This window comes from Passer domesticus, chromosome 2, assembly GCF_036417665.1.
Source record: "Passer domesticus isolate bPasDom1 chromosome 2, bPasDom1.hap1, whole genome shotgun sequence".
In the NCBI taxonomy this organism is placed as follows: Eukaryota; Metazoa; Chordata; class Aves; order Passeriformes; family Passeridae; genus Passer; species Passer domesticus.
The window spans coordinates 107,986,763-108,005,825 of record NC_087475.1 but is presented as its reverse complement, the minus strand read 5'-3'; the positions used below and the strand labels follow the sequence as shown (position 1 = coordinate 108,005,825).

General features: G+C 39.0%; 1 protein-coding gene across 2 annotated transcripts in view; it reads left to right on the top strand.

The window, feature by feature from the left end:
• The first annotated feature begins 3,197 nt into the window (after window positions 1-3,197).
• The window catches only part of TMPRSS7 (transmembrane serine protease 7), a 36,247-nt gene continuing 20,381 nt past the window's right edge, over window positions 3,198-19,063 (top strand). For both annotated transcript variants that reach the window (XM_064410495.1, XM_064410494.1), the window contains exons 1-8: window positions 3,198-3,281; window positions 5,126-5,287; window positions 8,882-9,074; window positions 9,799-9,929; window positions 12,261-12,328; window positions 13,317-13,510; window positions 14,298-14,336; window positions 17,949-18,177. In XM_064410495.1, coding sequence (XP_064266565.1) covers window positions 3,213-3,281; window positions 5,126-5,287; window positions 8,882-9,074; window positions 9,799-9,929; window positions 12,261-12,328; window positions 13,317-13,510; window positions 14,298-14,336; window positions 17,949-18,177 — 1,085 coding nt within the window. In that variant the 5' untranslated portion in view covers window positions 3,198-3,212. The remainder of the gene's footprint in view (window positions 3,282-5,125; window positions 5,288-8,881; window positions 9,075-9,798; window positions 9,930-12,260; window positions 12,329-13,316; window positions 13,511-14,297; window positions 14,337-17,948; window positions 18,178-19,063) is intronic.

Genomic DNA, 19,063 nt, shown 5'->3' with positions numbered 1-19,063 from the left:
ATTTAGTAATCAATTGTCACCTACTTTCATACTTTGATAAAAGCATCATTTCTTCCTGCTAACAATTTCAGCTTTCAAAAAATTGAAATAGCATCTATTGTGTGCTGGTTCTGTCTTCAAGGGTGGGAGGGATGTATTCAAAATGTTAATGACTTGCCTGTATGTATGCAGATTAGACTACTAATACCACAGTAGTTATTAGTACATGCTTATTGAAGGTGTAGGTAATTTTCTTTCTCTGTGTTTAAAATGAAGCTGAATAACAAATTCAGCTGGCTTATTAGGAAGGGCAGCCAAAACCTTCCCTTCCTCTGTTGGAAGTAATCTTGGCTGTAATTTGAAGACATTATTGGAGTGACAAAGTATGGAATCAAACAGTGTGATTGTGTACCAATGAAAATTTATTAATTTAAGGATGTTCATGAATGCCTCCTGAATGGTTGTTATAAATTGCCTCCTAAACTCTTGTTTACTTTTCACAGACATATTAAAATCTGTGCTTTACCTGAGTTTTGATTAAAGAAAAACAGATACAAGCAGTATGCAAGAGAATTCTTATAGGTAATAAAGCCAGGTTGTAGTAGAATTAACTTTGCTTTGTGCTGGGACTTTCCTCCATGATTTCATGCAGCTTGTTAGACATTTCTGGTAAGCAATGGAAGATCCTGCAATTCAAGCAAACTCTGTCACTTCAGATGTATAATTTGGAAAAAATGTCGTGCTGAGGTTAGAAGATCTGTGGAGCTCCCTGCTGTGTTAGTGGACTGATGCTGTCAGGCTGGATCTGGGCTCCCATCAGTTAAAGGTGCAAGAAGGCCTCTGAGCTGAGCATGAAGGCAGCTTTGGTCAGATGGGAGACATTTCATTTACACAGAGATCATTTTGTAGGAAATGGGTTTGGTAAGATAATTGCCTCTTTTCTGTCTGTACTCAGTAGTGAAACTGTGATTCATCTTCTTTGTTACCATCATGTATAGATTCAGTCTAGAAAACAAACTTGGATTTACATGCCTAACTTGTAGACGGTCTAAGGTGAGATGAACCCTACCTCTCCCCAGCACAATGTGCAGCATAAGACAAGCTTTTTGTCCTAGAAGGCCAAATTGCTGGTATCCCAGCTTCCTCCAGGATACATCTGTGTAATAGAGACAACATCTCTGCTGTGGCTTGAGGCTGTTGTGTGGACCCTCTGTAACCTTTCCCTTAATCAGGGACTCAGTGGGCTGGGGGGTGTAGCAGAGAAGTTGAGGGACTGTTCTCAGCCAGGTATGAGAAGCAGGACACAATCAATGTGTGCATGATCGTGATTAGATTCATTGCTAGTACAGTATATAAATATTGCCAATGAAGCATAGAAATAAAATGTTTTATGATCTATTACAATGGATTTTAGTATCTAAAGGGTTATAAATAAGGAGGTTTGTCTAGAAATGTGTAAGTTTACAGTCTTTGGCCTTGCAGAATTCTCAATTATAAAGCAAGAAAGCTAATTCTAGATTGCATCTCTGTATTTATCAGGATATAAGCACTTTTAGTCACTCATCCAAAAGTGAGTGTTTCCTGTCTTCCCTGTTAAAGGAATCTACCCTCAGCTTCAGGACAGCTTGCCCTCAGGATAACCATCCTCTTGGGTTGGTAGATAGTATCAGGGAGCAGAATGGTCCCCCTGTTATCCAGGAGGAGGCAGTCAGAGAACTGCTGAGAAACTTGAATGTTCATAAATCTATAGGCCCAGATGGGATCCATCCCAGGGTGATAAGGGAGCTGGCAGATGAGCTTGCGAACCATCACCACTCATTATTTACCAACAGTCCTGGCTCACTTGTGAGGTTCCAGATGACTGGAAGCTGGCCAGTCTGATGTCCATTCACAAAAAGGGTGGGAAGGAGGATCCTGGTAATAGACCAGTCAGCCTGTTCTATAACCATTCTGTTCGATATATTTATTGACGACATGGATGAGGGTGTTGAGCCTTTCATTAGTAGATTTGCAGATGACACTAAGCTGGGAGCATGTGCAATCTGTTGGAAGGTAGGAGGGCTCTGCAGAGAGACTTGGAATGGTTGGATGGATGGGCAAAGTCCAATAGGATGAAGTTTAGTAAGTCCAAGTGCCGAGTCCTGCATTTTGGCCACAACAACCCCCTGCAACCCTACAGGCTGGGGACAGAGTGGCTGGACAGTACCCAGGCAGAAAGGGATCTGGGGGTACTGGAGAACATGAACATGAGCCAGCAGTGTGCCCTGGTGGCCAAGAAGGCCAAAGGCATCCTAGCCTGGATCAGGAACAGTGTGGCCAGCAGGAGCAGGGAGGTCATTCTTATCCTGTACTCGGCACTGGTGAGGGCACACCTTGAGTGCTGTGCCCAGTTCTGGGCCCTCAGTTTGGGAAGGACGTTGAGACACTTGAGCACATCCAGAGGAGGCAACAAGGCTGGTGAGGGGCTCGGAACGTGAGCCTTGTAAGGAATGACTGAGGGAGCTGGGGTTGTTTGGCCTGGAGAAAAGGAGACTCAGAGGTGACCTTATCACTCTCTACAACTTCCTGAAAGGGGGCTGTAGCCAGGTGGGGGTTGGTCTCCCTCTCCAGGCAACAACTGACAGAACGAAAGGACACAGTCCCAAGCTGTGCCAAGGGCAATACAGGCTGGATATTAGGAAAAAAGTTTTTTATGGAAAGAGCGATAAAGTACTGGAATGGTCTGCTCAGGGAGGTGGTGGAGTCACCATCCCTGGATGTGTTTTAAAAAAGAGTGGATGTGGCACTCAGTGGCATGGTTTAGTTGAGGTGTTAGGGCATGGGTTGGACTCAATGATCTTGAAGATCTCTTCCAATCTAGTGATTCTGTGTCTGTGTGTGACATGAGTTTGCCCAGATTGCCTGATCTCCAGTGGCATTTTATATACCCTTTTGCAAGCCAGCGTGCACCAATGTCAATCCAAACATCACAGCTCTCCCATCTCGGGAATGCATTCATTACATGAGCATCATGACTTCCTCCTGCAAATACTGTCTGGTGTTTTCATCCTAGGACAAACCACATTGCCCATCAGAGTGGAAAACTAGAGAGGTGTCTGTGTGTGTAGGGGAGGATGCACCAAAGATACAATTATCTTTTCTTCACTATCTTTTTTTTTCCTTTTTTTTTTTCCCATTATGGAGGTCACAGATTAGACTGGCAAGCTGCCCTTTTGTGTGAGGGTCTTGATGAAATGGGAAAAAGAAAGTCAGGCTGCCAAACTGATGTGCATGAGGAAGTTACTCCCCTGAGTGAGAATGATGTGAGTAAAACCATATCATTCACACACTGTGTTTTGGTCAGTGTGTGAATGATATGAGAAGTTTGAAATTTTTAAATCTTCAGACTTTTTTAAAAATAAGGAATATGCAATTAATTAAACAGAAGCAAACAACAATGCTCACTTTTATAAGATGGTTTTATTCCTAATGTGTTTCATGTTTCATTTCAGTTTGTCATTCTATTTATATTGAGTGCATTCTGTTTCAAAGTAAAGATATCATGAACAAAACTCAAACCCATGCTTTTTAAAAGGAGAGGAGGTGAAAGTATGTACTAGGTAATGCAACAATGTCATGGTTTAGCCATGGCTATCAGCCAAACTCCCACCCAGCTGCTCAGCCCCTACCTCCTCTCCTCAGCAGGATCAGGGGAGAAAATGGGAGGAACAGGAAGGAGGGAAAATATTTTCTCTTGAAGACAGGGAGATTATTTGTCAAGTACTGTCACAGGCAAAATAAATTCAGTTTGGGGAAAATTTTAATTTACTTAATTTACTTAATTTATTGCAAATTCAAATAGAAATTGAAGTATTAATGTGGGTAGTGGGAAACTTGAAGGCAAACATTGAAACAACATTGTTCCTCCCTGCTTTCCCAGGCCCACTTCTTTGCTTGCTGCTCTTCTGCTTACCCACACCCTTTCACTTCCCAAACCCCATGTAGTGCAGGGGGATGGGGACTTACCTGTTAATGCTCTTTCAATCTATGGTCTAGCTTCTGAAATAGTACTTACAGCATTGTAACTCCCTGTGCATGGGAGATTTTGGGGAGTTACATGAACACTTTAAGAGACCAGAGTAATCCCTAAAAGTTAAGCATAATTCAATAAAAACAACAAAAACAACAAAAACAACAACAAAAAATTAGAAAAATAGGGACTTTGAAGCAATTAAACATAGTAATGTGGAGAACATGGATAGACTTTCCTCTGCTGCTAAGCTTTAATACAGCCTAGAGCTTAATTACTACATCTTTTCTGTTCTATACCTCTATTGTAGTGCTTTTCTTTCTTTTTTTTTTTTTTATACACACTAGTCTAGGTTTTATATCTTCAAAGATAAATTAATAGAAGGGTTATTTTTTGGATAATATTTGTATATCCAGCACCATTTCTGCAGTTGACTCAAGGAAGGCATTGAGATTGTTAATCACTTAAATGGAAAGACAGCTCTATACTTAGCATCCATTGAGGAAAGTACTGGTTTACATCCTCTATAAATATTTAATTAACAAAGAAAATAGGATGGAACTGTTATAATACAAGTGACTTCCTGCATCTGATTACAAAAAGGATTCTCAGTTTGAAGCCTGATCTATTTTAACAATATGAAGTAAGTTGCCCGGAGCAGTTCATTTTTCAGTTATAATTAAGGAACCAAATTTGAGTGTTTAACAGTGTACATTAAAAATTTTAGAAGATAGTGCAAATGCTCATCTTGATTTGCTGTTGTTATCTGCGATTTTCAACACTCTTACTTAGGGTGTTTACATTTCTTTTCCTTATTTTAGCATGTTTTGCTCTCATTTTTACATTTTGCTTGCCACTTTTGTTGTTCATGTAAGTAATGTTGTGACATTTTCACAGAATCATAGAATATGCTGAATTGGGAAGGACCCATGAGGCTCAGTGATGTATAGATTTTAGCACTGCAGTTTTGTATTTTAATATTTCGGCTTTATAAAGACCATGAAAAGCCTATTTTATTCAGTCTGAATTTGAAGTCTGAAGTTACATGATAGTAGTCTTCTAACATTTGCAAAGGTGCAGTAGGGCAGATGAGATTACAATTGGATATTCATTGAAGTAAATTGATGCCTCTTTTAGTCCTGGACATTGCAATTAGCTGTCTTCAGCTTCACAAGCAGAAGGGGCGCCTCAGAAAAGGTACAAGGCTCTTTCTCAGCTTGGACAAGTCATAAAATTAATTCTGCTGGAATGGATGAAAAAAATGATCCCCCAATAGCTAAACCTGAAGATGAAGTAAATGTAAGTAGGTGACTTAAACATTCTTGATTTTCTATACTTCTTGACATTATTAGATGTCTTGTGATCTAATTCTCAAGTATTAAACTTAATATGATGGTTAGATTTGGTATAATTTTCTTGTTTATAGCTCAGTCTGAAAATGTCAATATGTGTTTATCCCTGGATTGCTAATATTATATATTTTCAGACAATTGAAGTAATGGACATGTCAGTGTGACAACATAAAAGATTCTATTGGTGTCATGCAGCATGTTTTTCCAAAAACGTTAACTTCTAGGCAGGAAAGGCAACATTAAAGAGGCAAAGTGTTTTGCTTTTCCCAGAGAAGATAGAGAAGGGGATTGTTGTATGAGTGCTAACTCATGACAAAGATGTAATTAAATAATTTAGTGTATGGTGATAGTCAAATTGCAATGTTAGCTGGAAACCAGTTCTAGAATACAAGAACTAAGTTGCAGTAAGGAAAGCTGGATTGAGAATTATGGTTCTTACTGAGGGAAGGGGGCAGCTTAACTTTGCTGTCACTTTCCTTACTATAAAATGTATATGGTAAATTAATAAAACCTATGGAAATATTGATAATGTAGCACACAGCATTCAATATTCCTATGAATCTCACATAACAGAGAACTTTGTCATGGAAAGCTTGATACATTAATTGCTTAAAAAAAATAAGTTGAGGATTACAGTAGATGCAATGAAGACATCAGTTGTTTCAACTGATATATCCAGTGATGTCAATTTTGAGTAATTTTTAACAATACTTGACAGGATTTAGTTTTTAATAATAGATCTGTCTGTTTAGGTCTGGAGCCACAAAAAGGATTTACATGGGAAAACATTAATATAAAATATTATTGTGGGAATCTTGATGAAAGTGACCAAAATTTCAGATGTCAGAACTCAGCATTCATTGAACTGGCTCAGGCTGGCCTACTGAACACCTAAGAGTATAAAGGAACTTTGTGACAATCCAGAGCTTTAAACAAACAAACAAACATTCATTTTCATCCTTAAAAAGACTCAATAAAGTTTGTAAAAAATACAGAAGATGGGTAAATCAAGTGGAGAGCACACAAAACAAGTGCAGTTCATTACCTAGATAGAAGACATGAATCAGAAATGTTCCAATTGTGTTTAAAGGTTTTGTTTGAGGAAATTGTAGAGGGTCATGCTTAGTCTTTTAGCTCTACTTGTTATTAATTATTACCATGTTTTCTTCTCCTTTTAGAACTTCTTCCACTCTGAGAACAAAGATTGCTATCTGTTGCATTTGACTATGGGACCAGGAGGATATTTGTGGGGATGTTTCTTATGCTTCCTCTGAGGATACACAGAGGTCTCTTCTTGATAGTATTACTAGTGCATAATATCAGAGAAACATATCAGTGTTGGTGAAGACTTCTACAGGTTTTTAATTTTTTTTTTAAGAACAGGGCTAATATCAAAATAAGAACAGATTTCTTGAAACATTGATCCTTGAGATTTGAATAACTCCAGGTGTGGGGGTTCCCTGACCTCTCTGGCCATAGTCTTTGTGATGAAATACATTCTTCCCCCTCCCACAGTGCAGCTGGAATGTCCCCTGCTGCTGTGTGTGGCTGTTGTGGCTCTCTCTTCACTGTGCACCTGTGAGGAATCTGTGGCTCTGTCTTCTCCGTAGCCCACTTTAGATATGGAAATCTAGAATTAGATTTACTCACACTGTCTTTGCCTTCTTGTGTCCTGCTGAACAACCCTAGGGCTCTCAGCTTTTTGCTGCACATCATATCCTCCAGCTCCCTACCTCTGTGATCTTCCCCTGGAATCACTCTGGATAATCAAAGTCTCTCTTATCCTGATTGGCCCAAAACACAGATGGGCGTCTCCTGCTGTTGAGCAAAAGGAAAGAAGCACTTCTTGTAGGTGATTTCACAACACCCCTTTAACAAATGGCTGGCAGTTGTGCTTGGAATTTCCTGTGTGTCAAGTGCATCAACACAGAGCTTTTGTAGCCACTGTATTAAACTTGGCATCCCACACTGAAAACTCAAGAGTGAAGTTCTCAGCTGGTTGCTTCCTGACTTTCATGGTCTTCTTTCTCATCAAGTGTAATATAATTAGTGTGGATGAAAAATTACTGTTGTGCCCACACATTTTAGTCTACAACAGATCGCACACTCTTTGCAGGGTACCTTCTGAGATGCTTCAAACAATGCAATGCTGGTAAATAGGTAAGCATCTTGTTGCACACTTTCTCCTCATCGTCCACCTGCTGTATCTCTGCAGAGCCTATCGAGCACAGGGAACAGCTAGATCTCCCCAAGTCAGGGGCTCTGTTTGTTTAGTGTGTCTTTTCTATTTTGAGTGTGAATTCCTTTGTGTATTTTTCTGTGGGCACAGAAGAGGATAGGTGATAGGACAGCGGTTTGTCCCTCAGAGTGAGGCTGTCAGCATCTTGAGCAAATCATAGACCAGTTACCCCTGGTCATTGTCAGAGCTTTTTGATTTGCACTGCTTAGAAATGATGTACCACTTAGAGAGGCCTCTGAGTGGCATAAATTCAGCTGTGAGGCAAGGGAGACCTTCTTTGAAGATGCTGTTGAAATTACTCTAGCTGTTTCAAAACCAAGGGAAAAAAAAACCTATTTGTTTTAGTCTTCATCTTGATGAAGTTCAATTTAATCCTCATATGTATGAGCTCCTGAGCCATGTCATTTTGTCTAAGACTGTTTTGTACTTTATAAAAGACTGCGCACTAAAACCCTTGCTGCTGATTGCTGACTGGTATTTGTCAACACCTCCAGTCATGGACAACGCACAGCTTCCTAAAGCCACTCCTTGAGAGCTTCCCTCTCACTGGCATCAACATCTTTGTATTTTTCCTGAATACTCCTTGTTTATATGGTGGTCACTAATACTCTGAGTGGTCCAGGAACTTGCCAGCTAAACTCTGAAGAGATAAGACAATTAATTGACTTGACAAATATGATTGAACCTCTAGCTGATCTCACAACAAACCATTTGACTGTGACAGGAGGTACCCTAAAGACAGACTTTTATGAAGAGCAAGAGACTTCTTCAGGCAGCTCTTGCTTGTGCCTGCAGCAACTGATAAACATTTTTTGTCTGCTTAAATGTGTTGATTATCTTCTGCAGAGAAAAATGCCTGAGGCATGGTGGTGGTGTCTGGTACAAATGGGCTTTCCAGAACAGACAAGCTGTAGATACTTTATAGGAAGTGGAAACTACTCCTGCAAATATAGAAATGGTCATGTAGTCTTTTGTACCTAGATGAGATGGTCAGGACATATTTTGGATCCAGCTTAGAAAATTTGAGACTGTAGTTCAAAATAAATTGTCAAGCATTTGGATATCCAGATGACGATTTTGTGCAGGTCGCATCTCAGCAAGACCTCTGCTGTGCTCTCCTGTTCACTGGAGGTAACTTCTGAGGGAGCCAGATATTCAGGAAGAGGCTATCCATAGCCACTGCCCCACAGCCTGAAGGAAGTGGAGACTTTTCTCTGAGGAACAAATTTGTTGAGACTTGTTGATCAGTCAATTCCTGCTAGAAACATTCCACAATTTCTGTTGTCTTTCACCTTATTTTAGGCAGCCAACATTTCAGTCCAAATGGTATCTGCAGAAGACAAGTTGGCAAAGAGGATTCTGGCAAGGAAAAAGCATGAGAAATTGAAGAAAAAAGATAAGTTGCTATGGAATTTTCAAAACAAATTAATTCTTTTTACCCTCATTCTATTCATTTTAGGAGTTGTAACCTGGACATTACTGTGGCTCTTCATTGGTGAGTTGCTGAAAGCTCATGCAACTCCATATATCATTATTGACAGTAGTACTTTCAGATGACTTTAGGATCTCAGTTGTCCTGAAGGCTGTTTCTAAAGTAGACATGGAAATTTTAAAAAAGTCTGAAAAGCTTTTGTCTTTGCTAAGACCTAACAAGTAATTAGGAAAGCTGTCTTTAGCGAGCGTGACTTTATTTCAGAGGTATGAAAAACATTTTAATGTGCAAGCTGATTTGCACAGACCTGACAGGTTTCTATGAGCTTGATTCCTCAGAAATTTTGCCTTCCACTATGTTTCCTGGCCTTCTGAAGTTCAGGTAAGTACATTATTTTTCAGAATAGATTTAAGGAAGTAAAAGGGGAGTAAAATAAATATGTGTGTAATTAAGCATTAAAAGCTATGTTTTCCTCTTTAGGCCCCTGATGCTAATACTGCCTAAGATACCTTAGGGATGCTCCAGAATCTGGATGTTGATTTTGCCTTCATTTATGCTGGCTTGTTTGTATGGTGGTATCATATCTTGTGTGTAGGTAACAGGAGCTCAATTAACCATAATTTGGTAAACATCTAGAACAGTTTCACTATAAAAGTGTAGTGTTCTCTGGGCAGTTGTTTCAAACTACAAAGTTGATTAGGCCAAATAGATTAATTTGGTTTAGAATTTAATAAAAAACCTTAATTGTTATTAAAAAAAGGCTAACTATCTTCTTTGTTTCTTGCAGTTCAGGTAGAAGACAAAGATGCATTGTATTTTGTTGGACTGTTTCGTGTTGCCAACATAGAGTTTCTTCCAGAATATAGGCAGAAAGAGTCAAAGGAATTCCTCTCTATGGCACAGACTGTGCAGCATGTGGTAAGATGGGTGGGTTGCTTGGTTAGCAAAAAAAGGTCAGAGTTGTGGACAAGTGATGTTTAGAGGCCATTGAGGCTGCTGTGGTGTATTTTTACCCCTTCCCCCTCAGAGGATTGTGTGCAAGTGTTGGCGGTCTGGAGGTATGAAGGAACTGACTGCTTTCAACTTGTTAATCACAAACAGTTTTGAATGGATCTGGTTTTTACAGTTGACTTTAAAATTTACGTACTTTCACCCGTAAATTATGATCTATGACTAGAATTCTACAAAAGTCATTAAATTCAGTTGCCACTTTGGAAACATCAAACAGGTGAAATCTCGAAATCTTTTGCATTTACATTATCTTCTGCCTTAAAGCATCTATAACCTAGGGATCACAAACGTATTTCAGAAAGAAATTTACATTTCCTTCTGGTACTAGGTATGCTAAAGACCATTAAACTTCCCAAACACCTTGCATCAGTCAAAGCAAAAATAGAACTCTGGATCAGTAGCTGCTCTACAGTGGGAAGAAAGGGGGGGGGGGGGGGGGGGGTGGGCGCGGGGCAATCTTGGTTAAAAGGGAATTTGACTTAAAAGACATTTGGTGTAGGGAGCAAAAATACATTTTTGCCAGGAACTGCTATACTGTCCATGTAAGGATTCAAGTGGCTGTATGAAAACTGCTAAACAAAAACCAAAAGAAAAGAAAATGTTATATGCAACCAAAAAATTTTTCAATAATTCCTAAGTTTTTGCCACCTTATAATGTGAACTAATGTTCCTGTTTTCCAGCTCTTTCCAAGTCCTGCATATTAATCACTGAAGTTCTTTCAGATAACCACTGCAGGGCATCACCTTTCCCTGCTCTCCACGGAGCAGCTCTAATGTCCTGTATTCCCTGTGTCTTGCTCTTATCTCAGAGCATCCTGCCCATGTCATACATAGTGGAGAGAGACAACAGAGAGAAGTTGTTGAGCTGCCAGTGTCACCACCTCCTACTTGAACATTACTTGGAATTTATTTTTTTATCTGTGAACTTTGCCTGAACTCATCAATGGATTTTGCATTGCTGAAACTGGCAACCTTAACTGTTGACTAAAATTGTTAATAAGGAAGTGGGGAATTTGGGATTTTGTTTGTTCTCCTCAAAACCCTTTTCTTACTAGCTGCTGGCCCAGAGACCCCAAGTGGTGGTAGAAAAACTTCTCAAGATAGGTTCTTTCCATTTGATAGTAACAGTAATACATCAAATCCTTTGTACTTAATCTAGAGCAAGATTGAGCTCCACCCACTTTATTTAGGCCCGTAAAATTATTGTTTAAACTTCCTGTTTCAAATGATGAAAGTTAGGGATTAATATGGATGTGAATTTTACAGCCTTTGCAATATTCTGTGTCATAGTCCTTTGCATGTTAGTTTTAATCACAGAGCAGCAGAGTTTGGTCCGAACAGCTTGAGGTACATGCCACCTTGTGGCTTTGAACGTGATGGGGAGAGGAAGGTTACTGTCACATCAGTATTACCACAGTCCAGCAACAAGGGTAATCAGGAGCTTGCTTTGCCCAAAGGCAGTCCTTCAGCAGGGAACAGGCAGAGATTTTGTTTCTTCACGTTCTACACTGTGTGTATTGGAAAGAAATACATTAATACTAAGCTGTTGATGAAGAAAATAGACACAAAGGAATCAAAGTGCAAAAAATGCAATGGACACATTAAAAAATAATTCCTTAGCTGTGAGGGAAATCAAGCGCTGGGATTCTCATCTAGGCAAGGTGTGGAGTCTCCATTCTTGAAGGTGGAAATGGCCCCGAGCAACGTAGTGTACTCAACCCTGCTTTGAGCAGTGGGGTTGGACTAGATGCTCTCCAGAGGCCCTTTCCTATCTCTGTCTTTCTTTGATTCTGTGGGAGAAGCTCTGGTATGTGATGTTCACTGCACCTTAGTAACAACACCAAAAAAATTGTTGTGAGTGTGTGAGCATTTTTTTAAGTTTGGCCTTAACTTTTAGCACCAAGATAGGGACGCCCTCTGTGTTTGGGATTTTCTGGGTGAAGGATGTGCAACTGTTGTCAAAATTCATTTATATGGTAAGAGCATTATTGTATATACCAGCTGGCCATGGGCAGAAGATTTGATGTTTCCTGAGAATACTGCTTTTGTTACAGATGCTTTGAAGAGCTGGTCTGTTCATCTCCTATTCTGCCTGGCTTGGCTGATGTATGTCTGGAAGCGTGTGAATGTTCCGTAATCTTGGTGGGAAACAGGCTGTTCCTAGAAAAGCCTAGGCATATAGCATCTCTAGGTGTGACTGGTTTTCAGAATGCTAAATCCTTATACTTTGTCTTTCAGATTAACTTGGTATACACAACTTCTTCTTTCTCCAAATTTTACAAGCAGTCCACTGTCTCAGAAGTCAGGTAACACTGTGGTTAAAGTAATTGCTTTTCTGCTGGGCAGTAGATAATGTAATAAGCTCACAAAACAAGCTTATTTTTAATAGTTATAATTCAATGTCTTTGCTATGTACTTGAACTGGTAGCACAATAGGTATATAACCTATACCAATTCACTTAACAAAAGTAAGGGCAAACTAAAGTCATATAAACAGTTCCTTGTCTGCCAGAAATACAATGCAAGATAAACAAAAATGATTTCAATAAAGAGGTTTGGTGATCCTTTGGCTCATGTAGAAGTTGAACCACTTAAACATGCTGTTGGAGCACAGCTCTGTGTTATTGACTAAATTGCAAATATTTTGTGAGTAATGTTACTGGAATAAAAGCATTTTCTACTTTAGAAGTAGGAAATCTATGCAATAAAGTATTCTTACTCCAATATTAATGTTTGCAGCTAATGTTAGAAGAACCAAATACAGTTTTTGTTCAGAAACTGGAGGTTTTTAGGCTGTGTTTGATTCAAAGGTCTTTCTCCCCACTAAGGAGACAGAGATTAGTGTGATCATATATGGCCTCTAATGTGTTACCTAAAGAGTCTAGGAATCATTTCCTACATACTGCAACACACAGTCCAGGGTGTGATACATACCACTGCAGAGCTCTGTGTTTCTGGAGATGATAATTCTACTGTTTCTGTTCTACTATTTCTGTTTTGATCTTTAGGGAGTAGTTCAGCTCTAATTCATGTGTGTACAATGTGATTTCCATATATCTCCATAGTTATGAGCCCTCAGGAAATCAGCCTACTATTCCCAACTGGATGTGAAGAGTGTGTTTTGGGATTTGTCTTGTTTGTTTCTTTAAGGGGAAAATATACATTCACTGGGTTAAAGTAAATATAAATATGGAAATGAGCCATGCACTTCTGAATTTGTGCTTCAAAACCTTGGGCTAAGTCTAGTCTTCAGAGGCCTTCCAACAGGGTGATAACCTGAGCTCTTTATTTCAGTAACAACAACAATGGAGGCCTTCTTATTCATTTCTGGATCGTATTTGTGGTACCACAGGCGAAGGGGCAAGTGCTGTGTGAGGATTGTGTGGCTGCCATTTTAAAGGATTCCATTCAGACAAGTATCATTAACCGGACTTCGGTGGGAAGTCTTCAGGGCCTTGCAGTCGACATGGATTCCATTGTCCTAAGTGGTTAGTACTAGAACCCATCCTTGAGGAAATACTTCATGAAACAAATGGTTTTTACTTTGAATTAGAAAATTCTATAAATAAACTAAAATCTTGATCCTACATCTTTAGCTTCTATTAGTAAAATTGGAATAGATGAAAAAAGCTGAGAAGAAAAATAAGAATGAGATTTGAGGTCAAATCAAGGTACAAATTGTCCTTGTAAGCAGTGATTGCCAAACTTCCTGTATTGGGAGTGCTTATGTTCATAGTCAGGAGGTAAAACACATACATTTCCTGGCAGATTTGGGTTAGTCTGTGATTTTAAAAGCATAAAAACATGAAGGGTTAAGGTGGATCACTTCATGTAAAATGAGACTGTTATCACCCCTTTATTAAAGATTCAAGAACACATTATAATGGTGCCCATTTGTTAAATAACTCTTGTGCCCTTCCTGTGTGGGGAACAAACTCACAACCTGTGATTCAAGCATGTTTAATGTATGAAGCTACAAAATGTTTAATGATTTTCCATTCTAAGTACATCAGCCAGAAAATAACATCCAGGGTACCTCTGTCTCAGTCCTTCAACTGACTTTAACTGCTTAATTGCCATGCAGTCTCTTCTTGCCTCACCTCCAAAGCTGCTTGCAGAATTTTCAGAAATGAAGGGGGCTAGGGCAACCCCCCTCACTGGGAAAAGTGTTTTGTCCTGTGTGTTCAGTGTTAGGACTGAGGCGTGGTTGAATTAAACCCTGAATTCTGGATTTCAGGCAAACAAGAAGACTCACACAACTCTTTTTCTATGCAGCAGGTCTTCGGTCAGATTATTGGTCAACAACAGGAGCAGGTAATTCACCTTTTTGGCAGTCTCTTCCAAAGGAGAGGTGGAGAGCAAAGCTTTTAGTTCATAACTTGGACTTAGATACTGTTCAGTGTTAATTTAAAAGGGCTAAATTCAGCCTTGGCATTTAAGTCCTGACTTACTAAAAGGATGACCAAGAATCTTGCATGTAACAAATACAGGAACTATCTACCTTTAATCTGCCTGGTAAATTTTTAGGTGTACCTGGTGACATAATAGGAAATGAACTAAATCAGGTGTTTGCTGTCCATTGTGTTGACCAGCAGATTAACCTTTTCTTAACTGGATGGTGATGAATTTAATATGCTGGGCAAGAGTATGTGTTGTCCATGCTTTTGTCCATCCTTTATCCACCTTAACTACCTTTTCTCCAAGGTTAATGGAGATCTATTGTTTTGAATTAATTCCCTAACAGTAATTACTTTAGGCAGTTGAGTTTTGCCAGGGTCGTGGGAGACACTATTTGTACACCTGCTTGGTTTCATGTTGTAAACCTCCCAGAATGGTTCTTTTCCAGTGTGCAAAGCACTGAACAAGCAGGTCAAAAGTACAGTACATCTACCTTCACTAGTACATGGAGTAGGTACCTAGAAAAAAGGTGCTGCTAGGCTGAGCAATAGTACTGCACCTCTGATGGAGACACCTGCTAAGACTGTTGGGCCACCAGTTATCAATCAGCTGGGAATGTGTTGGCCTCCCTTGCTACTTGACACAGACTGACTCTTCATGTTGAGAAGTCACACTGTTTTGGTTTTTCAAGGGCTTTATAGCTTTCCATGTTTGTATTTTTGTTTCCTGAGGCATTTTGTTGCACTTCTACCTGTGATTTTTCACTTCTGCTACCTTGCAAAGGTTTTAGCTTGCATATTTTTTTTTGAACCCAACAACTGCTTTTGCCATGCAGCCAAGTCAAGCTCTGCTAGATCTGAGGTCCACAGGCAGACTTCAGGTCACAGAACATGGTCCAGGGTTTGCAATGTTTATATTACTAAGAGCCAATAATTTTAAAAAACTGAAGTTTGCTACAGCATTCGTTAAAAGCCTCCCAACTTAAACTGCAAAGCATAACAATATTGGCTTCTAGCGCATCTCAGTAGTGTGCGTTTTATTTCTAAAAAGAGTTTTATATATTGTGTTTACTTGCATAGCGATTTCATTTCCCATTTCCGTGTTCCAGGGTGGAGAAGTTAGCACAATTGGAACTTGGTTCCTATTTATTCCATAATGCAGCCCCTAAAACAGAAGAAATTAAGAAGAGCGCAACACAAATATTGTTGCTACGTCTTTTTAGGACTTTTACACAGAGGCATGATGTCTTTTACATAGAGGGAGAAGGATGACCTGCCATATTCTAGACATCTTTCAGAGACTTTGTATAGGCACCCACAGGTGTCAGCTGGTATCTGTAGGAGGTGTGGAGTGGGTATGTAATGAAGTTCCTGGGGATAAGCAGCATGGATGGCCACAGTACTTGAGAATCTTATACTGGTGCAATTTTGTTTGTTGGGGTTTTTTGGCTGTGTTTGTTTAGGACTATGGAATATGATGCAGAGGTAAAAGTGAACATGCAGCAGCACAAAACGAATCAGCATTGGCAGGCTGTATTTTGAGAGCAATGGCGTTAACTTTGGGTATGGATATGAACCCAGTTGTTGGTTCAGGCACAGACTAGAATGCAGATTTATTGAAGAGTGGTGCTGGAGAAGGGATTTGTAAACATCCATATCGGATTGTGATGTGTTTGTTTGCGTAAAGACTTTATCCAACTTTGGTTTCAATCCAGTGTGCTTGAACTGCTTGATTCAGCTCTGAATTTCTTGACTGTACTTCATAGCAGCAGCAAGTTCATCCCATTATTAATTACTTAGTAGAAATAATGGTAGCTGCTTATAATTTTAGAGATTATGATCAAAGTTGGCTCTGCTAAGGGCGACTAGATAAGCACAAATAACCATTATAAAAATAATGTTGTTGGGAAGAGATAAGAACAAGGAAGAAGGAGGAACAATTACTTAAACAAAGCTTTTAATAGTTTTAACTGTAATTCATTTAAATGGAATGTGACCCTTACAGATTGTTCATAAACATTCATAGCATTAATTTCATGTTACATTCAATCATAGTTTCAATGTAATTTAGAAGTGGAAGTGGACAAAGCCTGCCACTTCCTGTCTTGATTAGCTACTAGTTAAAAGGTCAACATTTAATTTGTGTCAAAAATTGGTAGTGAACTTTCACAGTGCTCTAATTGGTGTTCCATGGTGGTAACTATTTCAGAGACTTATGTTTGTAATAGGCAGAAATTAAGGCAAATATTCACTTTTGGTCTTATTCTCCCTAATTTTCATTTTTCTTCCTTCTCACCTTTTAAAGAGGTATGATAAGAGTTTTAGGAATGACCAAACAAAAATTATCTAAGCTTTTTGCTGACTGCTAGCTGCAATATTGAATTGAAATAAAGACCTCAATATATTTAATTTGGAAATTGCAGTTGTTTCAACTTAATTAGAAAACTGGATGCAAGTAAGGTAATATTCTTCTTATCTCTGTCTAAATTATGACACAAATTTTTACCCTTTTTTAATAAATGTTGTGTAGGCTAGGTTGCACAATTTTTATTTCACAGTGTTTCCTTTTCTAATGGTGATTTCTAGCACTGCAAAAATTTTCAAGACTGGGCAGAACAAAGTCCTGGTCTGAATTCATGTTGATCCTGCTTTGAGCAGAATGTTGAGCAAGAAAACTCCTAGCATCCCTTCGTAACTGAAGGACTTGGTGAATCTGAATTTGTTGCTAGCACTTCTAGTTTGTTTCATGGTAAAACATTGAGAACCTTGACGTTTTTATTGACATCAATAAAAAAAGGTGGGGGGATGCAGACATGCAACTGCATTTTTCCTTTGATTTTGTTTTATGTATTTTAAATATCCTAATGTCCATAGGGGCAAGCAGTACATTTATGCTTTGAAAGTAAATGAGTATGCCCCAGTAAAGAATTGAGTAATTTCTACTCTAGAAACTCCGCAGAATTTTAACTGCAAATTGTACAAAATGGCATTGCTTTAATGCACATACCCTGCAAGAAAATACCCCGGCAACAGCACTGTTGGCCATGCTCTGTACTTGTTATAAATAGGCTGTTCTTGGACCACAGAGTTGTAACTAAGATGAAAACAGTGAGTGACACAGACAGCGAGAAAGGGAGGCTTTGCAAGGTCAAAAGGGAATTACTTTAACCTGAAAAAGGGTAGGTTTGGGTTTGGGTTTGGGGTAGGAAAAAATTCTTTACTGTAAGGGTGGTTGCCCGGAAAAGCTGTAGATGCCCTTTGGAAGTGTCTGAGGCTGGGCTGGATGGGGGTCTGAGCAACCTGGTCGAGTGGAAGGCATCCCCATCATGGCAGAGAGTTTGGAACTAGATGATCTCTTACAACCCAAACCACTCTCTAATTCTATTATTACTTTGTTTTCCAAGTTAGATATGCTTTCATATTTTGCTTTAGTTTAACACAAGTTTTAGGGCTTTTTGTTTTAATGCCATGTGGATTTATGAGTTTTGGAGTGATTGCGTCCAGTGCTGAAAAAGTGACATTTTCACAGGAACAAATTGCATGTATGATCTCTATGCTGACCGACTACATGAGCACTTTCCTCTGGATACTCAAGCAACCTCAGAGGGAACAATCTGCTATTTTAAGCTTATTGCCTCTGTGGGCCACCTTGTCCGCTTTTCCATAGTATCCCTTCAGATTGAAGCAGATAACTGCATCACTGACTCGCTCACCATTTATGACTCTCTGATGCCAATCAAAGATAAGATACTCTACCGGTGAGTATAAATTTCTACTAAAATTAATTGACAAATTTTGGGGTTTTTTTCTGAAGACCTATCATCTCCATTTTTTGTTTGGTTTTGTTAAAATTGCTCTTATTTTCATGTATTACTCACATAACACCTGACAAAATCAAATTTCTTGGATAAGTTATGTTGTTAATAAAAGGAAACATTTTCTTCAATTTTTTTCAACTGGAGTGCATCTTCACCTAGCAACAGAACTATGAAAAATTCACATGTTAGTGGACAAAACTTGCTGACTGAAAGAGAATGTCAAAATTTCCTCTCTTAAGCAAGCTCTTCTGTATTAAGATTAGTGCTTTTCAGATCAAGACTGAAGTCCTAGAACTACGTCTTGTGATTTTCACTTACTGGCACTCACTAGTTCAGTGTTTTTTTTTATCTGCTTTATTTGTTTAGAGGGTTATAAAAATCTTGACTTGAAGCTGTGATGGTTGAGGGATGTGGACTATCACTTTTTTTCTTTTTCTTCTCTCTCTTAAATGATGCCTTATTTGTTTAGGGCCCTTTTCTTTAAAATCCTTGATTATTATTCCATAGGACTCTGTAAGTCAAAAGGAAACAACACTACCTCCATGAAGTAGACCAAAGCTCAGAATTTTCACCCCTGAAACCCTTTGCTCTGGCATTTCAGTCTGTGTATAAGCCTCAAAACCAGAGCATTGGCTTTTCAGTCCTTTTTGAGAGCTGTCCTGTACTAATCTGTATCTCAAATTGACTTGGACAGTGTTCACTTACATGTAGGTATCTGTAGAGGACTGAAGATGTCTGCTAGGTAATGCACATGGAAAGGAATATTTTATTTTTTTTAAATGAGACTACTTGATTTGCTTAGGTTATAATTTCTGGCTTGAAGAAT